The sequence below is a fragment of the Notolabrus celidotus genome, chromosome 9, assembly GCF_009762535.1.
Source record: "Notolabrus celidotus isolate fNotCel1 chromosome 9, fNotCel1.pri, whole genome shotgun sequence".
NCBI classification, from domain to species: domain Eukaryota; kingdom Metazoa; phylum Chordata; class Actinopteri; order Labriformes; family Labridae; genus Notolabrus; species Notolabrus celidotus.
In genome coordinates this window covers 31,330,076-31,346,363 of record NC_048280.1, presented here as the reverse complement: position 1 = coordinate 31,346,363, position 16,288 = coordinate 31,330,076, and the positions used below count along the sequence as shown (strand labels likewise).

The following is a 16,288-nucleotide window of genomic DNA, read 5'->3' as shown; positions in this document are numbered from 1 at the left end:
GCCCAATTAATGACCCATCCCCCCCATGTCTACCCCATTATTATCATTATTATCATTATTATTATTATTATCATTATTATTATTATTACTATCATTATATATCATTTTGGGGGGAGATAAGTCATGTTCTGTTCTATGTTTTACTGAATAATGTGAATAAATGATGACTTGTATTTCATTTTTTTCTTCGACTACTTGAGATGCATAGTACTTTGTTAATATTGTCACTTATTATACACTTCTTTTCTTTAGATTGTGTTCTCAATCTTGATCTGTCAATGTACATTTGCCATATTTCTATAAAAAAAAAAAAAACAAGTGTACAATGATGTTAATATTTCATAAAAATTGAAATGCAATAAACAAATCCACTGATTACATATAAGAAACAGATGAAACCACTCATTGATTCGTCCTGCCTCCATCCAGGTGCACCAGAGCAGCTTGTTACCATGATTCAGTTCAATCAGTGTTCATTTCGTTAACGAGAATTGTGACGATTATGTTCGTCAACGACCAATTTTTTCATGACGAAAACAAGACTATGACGAGCTAAACTGCATCACTGATAATGAAAACGTCTGTTTACTATTTGACGAAGTTTTAATCAACTCCTTGTCATCAAAGATGCAGATGCATTTCAAAGTGCAGTGAACTGACTGTCTGTCCAGTGCAGTTACATTCAGGGAACATCTTAAAAGTGCAATACAGCCCTTATATTGTATTCATTGCATTTTTATTTAAATCAAGAAAATCAAAATATCTTCATAGTCGTAACATCAAGAATGTTTTCTTTTTACTTTTTAGCAGTGAGAGGCTAAATCATTTAACTTAAGATATTACACAAAAGTGTTAAAGGAGTGAAATATGAACTACTGAAGACTTTGAAGCCCTGATACCGATATCTGATCGACTAAATTCATTATTTTAAAGAGAGAAAATGTTTTGGCAAAAACCAAAGACTAAAACTAGACTGAAATGTTAAGATTTTTCATTGACTACAACTAGACTACTAAACTATAAAGTGCTGAAAAGACTAAAACTAGACTAAAACTAACAGGCCTTTTCGTCTAAAGACTAAGACTAAATCTAAAATAGCCTCCAAAATTAACAGTGAGTACAATCAATACGAAGAAGTGAAGAGCGTGCTGATAAAACTTTTTGCATATGTGTCATTTACATGGCGCTGGCATACATTTACTTAACTGATTTGCTTAACTGATCAATATGCCAGCTGGCCTCTGAGTCAGCACATGATCAAAGGTACACGTGTGTTTTTATTTCACTGTCAAATAAGAGCAGAGAAAGTGATCTGGAGTTAGAAGAGAGCAGCAGAAGAGACTAACAAATATTTACCAGCTGAACATTTCTCTGCAGCTACATCTTCACTGACTTTGAAGATGCTCAACTGTAACCTCAGTTATGCAACCACCACGTCTTCACTGTCTCTCTGAGGTCTCTGCTTTGCCTCCGTTGGTTATGAATATCAAGCAGCAACCGTCTCGGCCTACACAGAGCGTGCTGCTGTTTCTGTTGCTGTAGAAACCCAACTCGTCCCAGGACCGGGAGCAATAAAATATCTGTTATATGAACCGAGGGTTTACGAGAAACAGGCAGGAACTCTATGTACATTAAAAAGGACAAAATTCATTTTGAACAAATATCAATACATCATCCATGATCCTGATTGTGAATCATGTAGCAATCAAATCCTCCTGGTCCTCATCACAGTAGCTCAGTATTTGTCCTGCATTTCATCCTCCCCCTGTCTGATCTCTGTTTCTCATACAAATTAATAAAACCGAGATATCAAGGGAATCTTTAAAACTGAATAATTTGATGAGGGAACTGGACTTTGAGCGGTTCCCTCTGCCCTGATGTTGTGGCTGTGATGGATAACATGTCCTTAAAGCTGGGAAGCATGAAAAGAAAAAAATGTTAAGAGTGAATCTAAAGTAAAAATAAAACAAAAATGAATAAAGGACTTGTCTTCACAGCCATTTGAATGTTAATGGGAAGGCAATAACCAGGATGTAAAGATGTCATAGTAACAACATTTCAGAAATGTATTCTCTATATGTCCTAGGTCCAACACCTTCTGCCTTGGCACCTCATTAAAGCCTTCATGGGGTAAAAGTCTGACCTCTAAATATACCATCTGGGCCTAGCAGTCTAAGCATGCGCCCCATGTACAGAGGCTATAGCCCCCTTTGCCGAGGTCGCAGGATTGATTCCAGCCTCGACCACTTACTGCATGTCCTCCCCCACTCTCTACTCTTCTCATTTCCTGTCTCTCTTCAGCTGTCCTGTCCATTAAAAGGTGAAAATGCCCCCCAAAAATCCACCTTTGCATACATTTTTTTCGCCATCTAGTAAAGTACAGAGTCCAGCAGTCAGTCTCGTATGACCTAGAGTTGAAATGCTGGTATGACCTGCAGAAAGTTGGATCAGGATTCATATAGCACCAGATATATTGGTCTATATATTTTATTCACCTCATACTTTCTCAGCCAAGCTCTGTGCTAGCTGAATCCAACACTTAGTGTCTTTAACCTGTCTGATTTGAATGAAAGCCTCTGTATCCTGCTCAGTCTTTACTACAATTAAGTTCCCTGCATTTCTTTCACCCGGCGGCAAGATGAGACCATTTTTCTTGGTCCTGCTGACATCTGCGGAACCTTTGCCAAAAGACAGTCCCTCCGTGACAAAGGATGCTTGCCAGACCACATTAAATGCCACATACTATCCATGGTGTCTGGAATCCTAGTGGGGGATGCGGGGCGCTGATGGGTAGGGTCAGTGTGCAATGTGCATTGAGCACACGGTCGGACCCTGTTGGGGTGGGACGGTCGTCCACAAAGCGCTTCCCTATAAGGTCATCTCTTTCCAGTACAATGGGAGCAGATGAGAGATCCTCCCTCCTACACTACCCCACATGAGCCCTCGTCACTGCCAGACTCCACAACTTCACAGGCAGCAGAAAGCAAACCCACTGAGTGCTGCTGCTCAGAGGAAAGGCCAACATCCAAATATACAAGGCTACAACACAGGGTGGAAAACTGGGAGCACTCAGTTAATGTCATGACAAGAGAAGAACTGGTGAACATCGCACCGCTTCATCGTATGTTGGTTTTTAGAGGTTGGTTAAGATAGGCAAAGAACTGAAATCCTTTAACAAGTTGGGAATTTTGGAAGTGCACATATTTATCCAGTGCAATCATAGATGTTTGTGAAAACCTGTTTATTAGAAGTGTTTTTATCACTTACTACTGGGACAGAATCACTGATCTGAATGTCCCGTCCTGCAGATTCTTCCTTCCATGGGTTAGTTTTGATGTAGGACAGGAACCACATTTTTGTAGGTGGACACAATACACTGGTCTGCTAATATGGATCTATTACGGATATATCTATATTGGTGTTTGTGTTTTATGATAAGCACCATATGAAAACTTCTTACAAAACAAGAAATGCTGAAAAATGAGTGCTTGGAGGAATATAGAAAGAAATGTTGCCATTAAGTAGTCTGACCATGCTCTGCCTCCATTATTTACACTCTTTGCAAAGTCTGCAGCACATGCAGCTGAGCAGATGTTGTCACTTGTTAAACAGTACCTTTTGTGTTGTCATAGTTATATCAGGAAGAAGTATATGTTCACAACAAAGGCCAATTTCACTCAGGCTGAAACATTTACCACATTAACAGCCGTAAAGACAAATAGGGGGATTTTATCTGTCAGTCCCAGAAGTGCATGATGGCTGCGAGAACATCTTGTGTGAGCCCGTCCACGACAGTTAGAGAAGTGAACAGCAGTCACCTTAGGGGAACAGCAGACAGGCGACAGGAGCCCTCTGCGCTCAACAGCTACATGAAAGCAAACATTAAAAAAAATCAGTGAGGAGTCGTTAAACAAAATTTAGTTTCCATGATTCTGAAAATAATTTTAGTGAGCATGCGGCTGGGAGGCTGATGAGGGATGAGGTGCGAGTAGGAGGCAGTGTTCAAACCCACAGCAGCGCCCTCACAGCGAGCAGCACTGATTGGCTGCAGGCTATTCTTCTCACGGCTGAGGCAGCCACACAGGGCTCGTCTTAGTGTCCTCTGGCTCGGCTCAGCAGCCGGCCAGCCTGCATCTGCGTCATCAAAATCCTCCTCTGCATGGCAGGGGTCACATTGAAGCTTCAGGAAAATAATATTCATCAAAAAGGAGGCTGACAGAAACTATTGTGGTGGATATTTTGAGAATTTGGGAAGAAAGTAGAGATGATGGGCTTCTCCTGACTGCAGGATAAAACAGACGCTGTTGCTGAGTTTTTTGACTAAGCCTCGAGCTGCTGCTGACAGCAAAGCCTCCAGCTACCTTCATCAGGAGTCTTCAGATAACAAATCCAAATATGAAAGAGGAGAATACATCTGGCTCACAAATTTCTTCTTTTAACCATTGCCAAATAATTAAGCTTTCCACTTTCTGGTTAACAAGAAGAACCGTCATAGTGAGCACTACAAACCCTCCACCAAATCCTTCATTCGGTTCTCTCTGCACTCCCTCCCTCTCCGTTTGTCCTTGTCAAGGTTACTCAGGTGTCCTAATGAACACTGTCCCTCGCCCCCAGCAGTGGCAGTGTTCCCCAGAGGAAGGATGGGAGGGGCGTGCAGCGGGTCGGACCAGACACCTGTCATCTTCATGACTGTCATAGCCTCTATAAATATGGCATTCCATAATCTCACCGGACTATGATGGCTAAAAATAAAAGCTACCACCATGCACTGAAAAACTCTGCATCACTTCAGGGGCTCGGGGTTAAACGGAGTATCAAGATAACGCTACTGTTTCAAGGACTTCAGCATTCCTCCACACATCTGTCTCCATCCATACCTCTGTAAAATTTGACATACATGTGTGCAACAAACATCACTCTTATAATTTAAAGGTCAACATCCTTGAGAAATGGAGCCGCTGAAATATGCTGACTGGACCTTAGAAGTATGGATCACTCCAGCAGCCAGGTCACATTCTTTAAGGGAGGGTGGAGGGTTGAGTTAGGACAAGTTATGAGGACACAATGGCAACATGCTCCTCCAGAAGAGAAGAGAAAATACTTTATTTGTCCACGATGCTGAAAAATGTCTTTAGCTTTACAACAAGATTCCAAAACACGAAACAGGGAGAGCGCTCGTGTGCTAAAACTGGATGTGCGTGTACAAATACACACAGACACAAAGCATGAATGCCCAGCCCTCTGAGACAATGGGTTAAATCGAACTTCTCAAAATACATCACTCTTACAGGGTGAGTCACCTCTGCAGCGGCACATGGGGATGGGGGAGGCTTGGATTCAAGCATGAGCTAAATATGATCCATGACCACACCTGGACTCACTGATCTGTCTACAGCAGGCTTTACCTGAGGCTGTGCCAAACCACAGCAGAGAACGGAGGACAGGGATACCGTTACAAATTCAAGGTTGTGAACCTTCACCAACACCAACCAGTCAAGTTAGAGTTTTAAAAGTATTCCTATATGGTTTTTTTTATTCCCTTGAACACACCAGAGAACTTTGGTCTGTTTCTGAAGAGTGTTGCCTCTTTCGCACATGAACTCCCATAATTTTATTCATCATTTAAAGACTAGAATTATCACTTTTTCCACACATATCTCACAGTGGCAGGCTATGTGTTGGCTCTTACATACTGCCATTTCAATATATCAGGGGTTCCCAAACTTTTCAGCCCACGACCCCCAAAATATAGGTGCCAAAGACCCGTGACCCCAATATCCCTCAGAGTGAGTTAATGTGGCTTCATTTAGCTGGTCTGCAGAAAATAAGCCTACCTATATGAGCATGTGGCTGTGTTTCCTGTGCCACTATGAATTAACCTGCTGCTACTGATGATTTTGATAAACTTAGGAGTCGTCTGGCATAAAGAAAGGCAGAAAACTCATTACATTTTCTATTTTCAAGGTGTTATTTCAAGGTTAGCTTCTATTTTTGTCAATATTTTTTACTATAATGGGCAAAATGTACTACTTTTAGATAACTTAAAAAAAACAAAAACATTCGGGAAGGCATCTCATGACCCCCCATTTGTGTCTCGCAACCCCCCAGGGGGTCACACTTTGGGAACCCCTGCAATATGTTATGACATGTTCTCCCTCAGAGGTAGTAAAAGAAGTGTTAAAGGGGGAAGACTGAGTAGATGTGCGATGTTACAGCTGGTAGGGCTGTGTGTTTATAACCCATGCTACTTGTGCTCCCACAGTTGTGAAATAACTCACTGGAACAACAAAATCATGCTGTTTCAGGGTGCAATGCGTAAGCACATAGGCGTAGTGATGGGGGAACTTGGTTCCTGCGCTGTTGCACAGTTGCATTGTGTAAGAGGCTTTTGTCAAACCGACTCTTCCATCAATGTGACTGTTTCTGGGTTTTTATCACCAAAACATGTCTGAGAACACTTTGACTATCTTAAATTAAATGGTGAAAAACATAAAGACAACTGAGAGAGATGAGTAGTCATTAAACTCCACTCAGTGTAAGCAGTGTCATCACCCTGCTTGTAGTAAATGTTCCAGACTATTATCTTCTTGGGAGGAAAAGTCTGCAAAGTCTGAGTGACCAGATTTGCATTCACCAAGGTATCCCCTTCAGGTGTTCTTGAGATATCTCATTCACCATAATAGGACAGACAAATAGACAGATGTACACACTGAATGACATAAAGGTCAACACATAATTATAACGCCTATGACCAATGTCCCACCTCTCACTTAAACAAAGTGCTTGAGTCAAAAACAAGTAAACCTACCAGCAACCTCCACGATGTCTCCCGGCACGATGTCTCTGGCCTTGATCCTCTGCACAGTCTTCCGGTCCTGTCGGTACACTTTGCCCATCTCAGGCTCGTACTCCTTAAGTGCCTCAATTGCATCTTCTGCATTACGTTCCTGAGAGGAGCAAATCAGATTCAGTGCCAGAGCTTTGAACTGATTATATCACAGAAACTAAGGCTCGTCTGTTCTTGGCTCTGCTGGACCGAAATGTGTGAGAGCATTTTCTTTTGAAGAGGCACAGAGTATTCAGAGTTGGATGTTGATTCTATCAGGTCTTGGTGTGGGGAAGATTAGATGTTTTGTGTAGGAAAATATCAAATGAATCTGGTCATTTACTGCCCCCTTAGTAATTATACCCTTCACCAGCATCCTAATCATTTATCAGCAAAACAACTCTGTTGCTCAGTTGACTGCCCACACAATGTTTTAAAATGCCTCCCTGAAATAAAGCGTTACAGAGAAAGACTGTTCTTGTTTCATAACAACACAAGACAAAAATAAGTTTCCATCTGCACTGATGTTAAGGGATAACAGTTAGCAAATGTTTTCAAATGCACTCTGCAAATATGTCTTTATGTCCTTAAGTCTTTTTACTGAAACTGTGCAATAGATACATTTAAGTTGGATGCAAAAGTAGGGTCTACATCAAAACCAGCAGCCAAAATACTAAAGCTAGGTTTGTGCACATGAAGAAAAGCAGATAACGTGTGAACTATTTTCCAGGAAAGTCATCATTCTGCAGCTCAATTATTAAGTATTCTCACCCCTTTTCCCAAAACATAAAGCACACTGTCTGGGATTGAAATACAAAGGCTTAAGACAAGTTCCTCACCTGCCACACGCCGACGATGGCGTTGGCTATAAGAATAAGTAAAATTACAAAAGGCTCCACAAAGGCTGTGATTGTTTCTTCTCCCTCCTCAAACCAGGCCAAGACCTGCAAACAGAACAAAAAAAACACACAGCATTATTTATTGAAGTCATTTCATAGACCTGATATAAGCCTTAAAGTTAAAATGATGCATTTTAATTAGCAGACAGGTTTACTCATCCCTTCAGGAGAGGGTTTTGTTGCAGCAGATTTACTGTTTGGATTTAGCTGTCTGTCAGTAGCTTGAAGCTTGACATCAAAGCCAGAGACGGTAAACAGCTGAGGATCATCCCATACATTTCTCATATAAAACTTCACGTACCTGGTAATAAACCTCAGATCATACACCTGGAGTTAAACACTCAACCTCAACACTTTCCTAAGCTGGAGTTTTAATTTTGAAATAAGAGCAGAAACACTCTGAATATCAGTCTACATGTCACAGAACAGAAATCCAAGTGTGCCACTGTTCCTGTTCTCCTGAGGATGTTTGCAGTTATTGTTTTCATAAATACCAACATTGCACAGGCCATTTAAAATGTGTAGGCATGCAGCTTCTTTGCAGAAATTAGATATTAAAATAACATCTACAGGTCTTGTGTAGAGAACTATAGTGACACAATTAATTTTATTTCTATTTACTCAACCTCTGTTTAACTCTTCAGAACAACCTCTTAATGCTAAAAAAAAAAAAAAAAAAGCTCCACCTTTGAGTCTCATTTGACTTGTTTCTGGGAAAATGAGCCTAAAATTAGCTTGCGTCTAACAGGCAATTTGTTAATACCCCATAATGTAATAAAGCAATTAACCTCAGTAGGAGATTAAAAGTCTTGCTGTGGCACGTGTCAGGGACATATTAATGGTATAACTTCAAGTCAAGCATAACTCTCAGCTGCACTCTACTGAACACATCACAAAATTACACATAGGCTTATATTCATCGGCCTTTAACGAGGGCTGCAACCAACAACTGTCCTCACCAATTATATTGATTTATTTTAAATATTTTATTATTTATAAGAAACAAAAAAATGCATACCACTTTTAATAAAGCTCAGAGTAATGTTAGAAATTATTTGTTTTGCAGATTAAACTGCTAGTTAAAAACATGAAAAGGATTAATTCTTTGATCACATGCCACCAATGATGATTCATATATCAGCCTTATGAGGACTAAGTAGTTGGTAATCACTTTGTCAGCCTTTTGTTGGGCCATATTTCTGTTAATGTATACACTACAAGTCAAAAGGTTTGGACACACCTTCTCATTCAATGGTTTATAGTTATTTTAATTATTTTTGAAATTGTAGATTAGTACTGAAGACATCAAAACTATGTAATAATCTGGTTTTGCCATAATCTGGATTACAACAGTAGTCAAATAGGGCTATCCATTGTGTACTAACCCTTCCTCTGAACAACACAACTGATGGTCTCAAACACATTAAGAAGGCAAGTCATTCTACAAATGAACTCTTGACAAGGCTCATGTTAGTTAGAAACCATTCCAGGAGACCACTTCATGAAGCGGACTGAGAGAATACAAAGAGTGTGCAAAGCTGTCATGAAGGAAAAAGGGGGCTACTTTACAGAATCTAAAATATAAAACATATTCTAGTTTGTTTGACACTTTTTTGTTCATTAAATAATTCCATATATGTTCTTTCATAGATTTGATGTCTTCAGTATTAATCTACAATGTTTCAAATAATTAAAATAAATACAAACCCTTCAATGAGAAGATGTGTCCAAACTTTTGACTGGTAGTGTATAAAAAATAAAAACATGAATAGCCCTTAATCTGGTGAATAATGGATATTCAAAAAGGAACAAATCATAAATAGCTTCTCTCAGCATTAACTGTAACATGGAAAAAGAACTTCACTGATTTAGAGCTACACTCTCAGCAGCTTTCAAAGTTAGTCAACAGTTTCCATCTGACTAAATTTAGCGTGCTTTACTTCAGACATACGAAACAAAGCAGGGATTATGTATTTCATGTTGAGGTGGGCATCTGGGTTTGTCTGATGAGAGCCCTCCCACTGAGGGGTGAGGGCCCAAATTTGGTCTTGAGTGGTGCTCTGTTCCCCTGTCAGACAGCAGCCACTGACACCTCTGTATCACCTGACAGGACACTTCACGCTACATACCAACCCACACACACACAAACACACACACAAACACACACACAGAGACACACAGACACACACACACCAGGGGGCCTCACTTATCAAAATGTTCTTCAGCCATCTGTGCTTCTACTGTACAGTGGATTAAGTGAATGTGAGTAAAGTCAGCTTGTTAAAATGAATCATGGTTTTAACAGTAACAAAGACCGAGTCCACACTTTGATCCATCACAGAAGACAACATGACACAACATTTCTATAAAAACGTGTAAAGTTTGGGATTAATTCACTGTTCTTTGACAGCACAACAATGAAGTGCTAATGCTATGTGATAATGTTCATTAGATCATGGGTTCCCAAACTTTTCAGACTGCAACCCCAAAATATTGGTGCAAGCCTACCTATATGAGCATGTGTCTGTGTTTCCTGTGCTGTTATGACTTAACCTACTGCTACTGATGCTTTTGATAACTAATTTTCTTGAATAATCAAATTTTCCTTCACAACACAATGTATATTACTGACAGTATTAAACAGCTACGATCATATTGAGGTGTTCAAAATGTAAACACGCTGAATATCAACATGATGAGCAGGCTTATAAATAAACTCTGTGGACGCATGGTCATAGAGTGAAGACTCAGACTACGACATGTGGATTTACTGCAACAGGACAACTGAACAGAATCATATTTTGGATTCACAGTGTCCAGTTTTCTCCTTCTTATTGAGAAAAATAAGCATTTGAATGCAGTCATGTGTCAGTTGGAAGTGCAACCGGGTCAGAATCAGTCCTGAGGTGAAAAAAAGCGCTCATGGAGACCTGTCACTCAGCTACAGCCCCCAGCTGAGCTCCTCCGCTGTGCTCAGTCAGCTGATTCTGAAACATACTTTAAACTTAAAACACCACCACTCAGCGAGTGACGAGACAAGAGACTTAATGATGTTGAAAAAGCGGAGCATAATGCAGATAGCGCCTTCTACTGTTTAAGAATAATATCCAGATACAAATGATGTTGAATCAATTTCAATCCACCCTTATTTGTATCAATATTTTACCGTCTTGCCATATATCTTTACATCCCTATTAATTTCAAGGTTTTATTTCAAGTTTAGCTGCAATTTTTGTCAATATTTTTTACTACAATGGGTAAAATGTAGGGATAGATCGATTATCGGCGTTGATATTCGGCATTTTGACGCATATTTGCATCAGCCTTTTTCAAAAATCTGACAGCCAATAAGAGATAAATTTATAACTGGGTTATTTTGGCTCAAAATTCACTAAATCATTATTTGTTTAAGTTTTCATTTCATTTTATAAGACATGCTGCTGAGCCTGGGAGCTCCCTGCTCTTTTTGTTAGAATTTTAAAACAAAGATGTCTACTGTCTAAGATAAAAAAAAAACTATAACATTTTGCAAATCGGAAAGGCTGTTTAATAAACTTATGCTTAAAGGCATTTAAACGAAGTTAAGTGTTGGATTTTGTATTATTCAAACTTTTGACGCCAATACTTTCCCCTTTTACTGCAAATTAATATCGGCTCCAAATATCGGTTATCTGCCTCCTTGACTACTAATAATCGGTATCAGCCCTGAAAAAAAACATATAGGTCTATCACTAGTAAAATGTGCTATTTTCAGATTACTTTTTTTTTTTTTTTATTCTGGAAGACATCTCATGGCCCCCCATATGGGTCTTTCAATCCCCCAGGGGGTCCTGACCCATACTTTGGGAACCTCTGCACTAGATTACGCTTCGGAGAGGGCACACATACCCACACACTCACACTATCACAGGCAGTTGACTATTAAACATTTATCTATTAAGCACTCACAGTCAGATACCTGAGGTAAACTGGGGTAAGTCCTTACACAGCAGTTAAGCTTGACAACTCAAATGTCTTACTTGGCACATGTTGATAGCAACTCAATGCTGTTACTGCTGTTGTCACCATTCCTTAGATCGGTCGCAAGCCTTCTCAGCTGTTCAGCTGGCTAATACGTGAGTGAAACCTCAGAGGGGTTACACAAACTGAAGACGTTCACACTTCAACACCATGCACAGCATACACGCTCGTCTGCCTTTTGACACACGGCAATTTATCTTAAACCTATTTGCAGTTTTGAGTGAGTATAAACAATCTCTAAGCCTGAGGTCTAAAGGGACAGCTACATGGAGTCTGTGGAGACTTGTCCTGAGGCTCCCTTAACCTCTTATATCATCTAGTTTTTAATAGAGAGCCTAAAAAGTAGGAGACAGGAGTGACGTGGGCATAAAAAGAGTTAAAATAGTAGCCAATTCAGAGTGTAGAAAATGTAGTGATACACTTACAAAAGATATAAATGCAGCCAGCAGAAGAATTCGAACAAGTAAATCTTCAAATTGTTCAAGGACAAGCTCCCACAAAGATTTCCCTGCAGAAATAAGAGTCAGTAAGTCATAAGGTAAATAACAGAAAAGTGTCATAAAATGTTCAAGTGACAGTGTCAGTAACAGGGAGTCATTACCTTCTTCTGCTGGTAACTCTGTGAAGGGACGTGGGAGTCAGTCCGGGAGCGCAAAGACAACAGCCGAAAAATAAAAAAAGGACAGAAAAGAAAAGAAAAGAAAGGTAAGTGCTTTGTGGAGACTTTTACAGTGTTTGCCAGACGGAGCAATGCCTGACAGTTCCTGTTTCTTATCATGGATCTGACTCCTGGAATGAGAGGCGGTTAGTACACGCTTTGTGAGGGTTTCTATCCGGCTATGAGGGAGCTGAATCTAAAACAGGTTAGTGTACAAACAACCCACATCATCTAAGTTTAACTGAGCACACATACAATAGAGGAACTTTGTACTGGAAACACATGAAAGTAAGGGGATAGGTCAATTTCATTATCATAAAGCAACTACATGAATTAATGCTCCAGGTAATTCATACGTCAGGATTACATCTCTAACTACAGCATACAAGTTTTAAAAGTTGTATTACACAGCAGGACCAATAAGAAGACTCCAATCACTTTAAAGGTCAGAGTGTTTACAGCATACCCTCCATGACCTCCCAGGTGATAGTAACATAAAACAGATGTTAAAGGCTGGAACATCAGAGATTAACATTGAAGTATAGTGTGACTCTAGTGTTCCTGTGGCTACTGTTCATTGTCAAATCCCTGCCAAATCCCTCTGCACAATGGCTGATGTGTTGCAGTTTAGCTTTGGGACGACCTACAAGATCAGGGGTGTCAAACATACGGCATGTGGGCCAAAACCGGCCCGTGGAACAACTTTGCAAAGTGAAAAAATTACAGAGAAGACATTAACAGACATTAGTTATTTTAGCCTGTACATATTAGTCAAGCTATTTGTTGTTTCTTTGTATTTATAGCTAAGGTTATTGTTATTATATTTCATTTTATTTTTTATTGTAGTTCTTATTCTTATTCCTATTCTTATGCCTTGTACAAAGAGAGCACAGTTTACCAAAGTCAAATTCCTTGTGTGTTCAAGCATACTTGGCGAATAAAGCTGATTCTGATTCTGATTCTGATTCTGATTAACTGCAATTTTTTCAATAAAAGTAGCTGCTATTTCAAATTTGTCCTCTGGGGGTCCCATGAAATCATAGTGCTTACGGAGCGCACCTGAACTGTGCTTTTTTCTGGGACTTTTTTTCTCAAAGTGAGAAAATAGATTACTTGTTGTTTGCATAATCTGGTTGAGATTCATAAATAATTTTTAGAGCACTATAAGATGATCCAATTAGCAGTAAAGTTTATGTATACATAAACTTGTTACAGTAGGAACGGTGGAGCCACATATTGTACGCGTGCTTTCCATATGTGCGTGCCCTTACAGGTGCGCTCCGTCACTACTAGCAGTACACCCCTGCATACAACACAATGAAATATTCGGCCCCACTATAAGACTCATCGTGGCAAAAAATTCAACAGCTGTTTTTGTTCAAAGATAGTTCATTAAATGTGAACATTTTCAGAATGTACTTGTACTTCTTTGCACTAAAACAAAGAGAAACATTTGGAGTTTTCATTATTTATAGGTAATTATGTTATGATATTTTACTGTCCCGGCCCACTTCAGATCAACTTGGGCTGTATGTTACGGTGGCCCTGAAGGACAAAACAAATTTACAAAAGATGAGACACTTTTACAAAGTTGGAGACAAATTTACATTTTGGAAAACATTTTTACATTTTATAAAACAAAATTACATCAGCAAAACACTTTTACCAAGGCCAAAACAAATTTACATTTAAGGAAACAGATTTACAAAAGATCAAAACACTTTTACCATTTCTGAAACAAAATAACATTTCATTTTTACGGAAAGGGAATGTACCAAATACCGGAAGTGATCAGGAAGTGATCAAGTGAGGGGTCATTTACTTTGTTTTGATGGAGAGAAACCAAACAGAGATGGACATGGTTTACATCCTCAGGTCTCAGAGAGGTGTCAGACCTCAGCTGGAAAAAGCATCATGTCTATGTAAAAGCTCTGTCATATCTTCGGAAAACCTTCATCATGTGTCAGAATCCAGATGAATGTTAATTTGTTTCAGAAATGGTAAAAGTTTTTCATCTTTTGTAAATGTGTTTCCTTAAATGTAAATTTATTTTTGTCTTGGTAAAAGTGTTTTGCTGATGTAATTTTGTTTCATAAAATGTAAAAATGTTTTCCAAAATGTAAATTTGTCTCCAACTTTGTAAAAGTGTTTCATCTTTTAAATTGTTTTTGTCCTTCAGGGCCACCGTAGCATGTGGCCCCTGGACTGAAATGAGTTTGACGCCCCTGTACAAGATCCTGTTCTCAACCATACTTCACAGCTGTACTGTAAACAATGTTTATCGGTGTTTTCAGAGGAAACACTGTTGCCATGCTACTCTGACACAATTTTCAGTAACGTTACAATAACAGTGAGTTACCTAACAGTGACCTTCTATGAAACAATGCAACACTGCCCTCCTAGTGATGACTAACAATGACAAAAAGATGGGAAACCCTCGAGATGACCTGTGGTGACGTCAGCCGGGTAACACTGACTGGGCCGATGATGTTTCTGACTTTTACCCCACATATCCTGAAACACTGGGATACAATGTCGAGACATTCCTCCAGTATTTCCTCACTCACAAGCCGAGGCGTTTTGTGGTGTAGTGTGTTAAACTGTCTTCTTACCGTTTAGGCCCCATTTCTCCTTCTGACGCTTCACCTCGTCCAGAGAAAGTCCTGTGCTCTCATTGACGCAGAAATAACTGTAAACTTCTTCCACACTCTTCGTGTGCGCGTTCTCCATGGCGGAAAAGACCTTCACACACAGCTCCCCTCGAAATGCTGCTGTATGGTGCCTTCAGGTGCTTTCAAAATGACAACACTGTTGGATTTAAGACTTTGCCAACTGAGCATGTATACTCGAATAGCAATCGACAGCACGGTCTGAGGTGTTTAAGATCTTCTTCCCACGAATTCCTCTAATTCATCTTCCCTGATTTGAAAATGAGTCTGAATGTCCTGTAATTTCCGAAAATGGTTGCAGAGTTACTGCAGCACTGTCCTGTGTGGAAGCCTGCATGCACCCGGTCCAGTCTCTCCAGGTTTCCCGTGCCCTGCCTGCCTCACCGTGGCGCAGCTTGCTGTGTCTTCGCACCGTGCTGACAGTCTGATTTTATCAAACTGCCTCACTGCTGCCCCTCTTCCCCTGCGCTGCATGTGGACTCATATCATTGGACGAACAGTGTCAGCGACGTTCAAACCAGGGAGGCATGAAAAACACACAGGAAGCAACCAGGAAATGGCAGGATGGAATACAAACTTAACATCCCATTCAAATGTCATGAAGACCAGAGACTTTGCATTCATCAGTGAGTGTTATTGCATCCGCCTTCTTCAATCAACCAACCAACCAACCAACCAACCAATCAATCAATCAATCAATCAATCAATCAATCAATCAATCAATCAATCAATCAATCAATCAATCAATCAATCTTTGTTTATATAACACCTTTCATACAAATCAATTGCAACCCAAAGTGCTTTACAGCATTTGAAAAACAAGAAAGAAGCAGAAATAAAACAAAGGCAAGACATATTAAGGGGAAAAAATTTAATTAAATAAAAATATAATAATAATAATAATAATAATAATAATAATAATAATAGTAATAAACATTAAAAGAACATAAAATAAAATAGAGACTTATGCACACCAAAAATAAAATATGTGTAATTAAAATAAGTTAAAGCATCAGATTAATATTGAGAATACAAATAGTTAAAATAAACCGATTTAAAAAAGGGTAAGGTTAAGAGCTGAAAATAAAACTAAGGCTAAAAATGTCAATAAAACTGAGTAGATAAATAAAATAAATAAATAAATGAATAAATAAAAATAGAATAAAATAACAGTTAAAATGAATACAATAATAAAGCAACATTTAAATCAATATTA

General features: G+C 39.2%; 1 protein-coding gene across 1 annotated transcript in view; it reads right to left on the bottom strand.

Annotated features, from left to right (window-relative positions):
- The window catches only part of atp2a2a (ATPase sarcoplasmic/endoplasmic reticulum Ca2+ transporting 2a), a 34,580-nt gene extending 18,919 nt beyond the window's left edge, over positions 1–15,661 (bottom strand). The window contains exons 1-5 of the mRNA XM_034691585.1: positions 15,016–15,661; positions 12,347–12,364; positions 12,171–12,253; positions 7,666–7,770; positions 6,809–6,947 (exon numbers count right to left, since the gene is read on the bottom strand). Of these exons, the coding sequence (XP_034547476.1) occupies positions 6,809–6,947; positions 7,666–7,770; positions 12,171–12,253; positions 12,347–12,364; positions 15,016–15,133 (463 nt within the window). The 5' untranslated portion in view covers positions 15,134–15,661. The remainder of the gene's footprint in view (positions 1–6,808; positions 6,948–7,665; positions 7,771–12,170; positions 12,254–12,346; positions 12,365–15,015) is intronic.
- Positions 15,662–16,288: the final 627 nt, after the last annotated feature.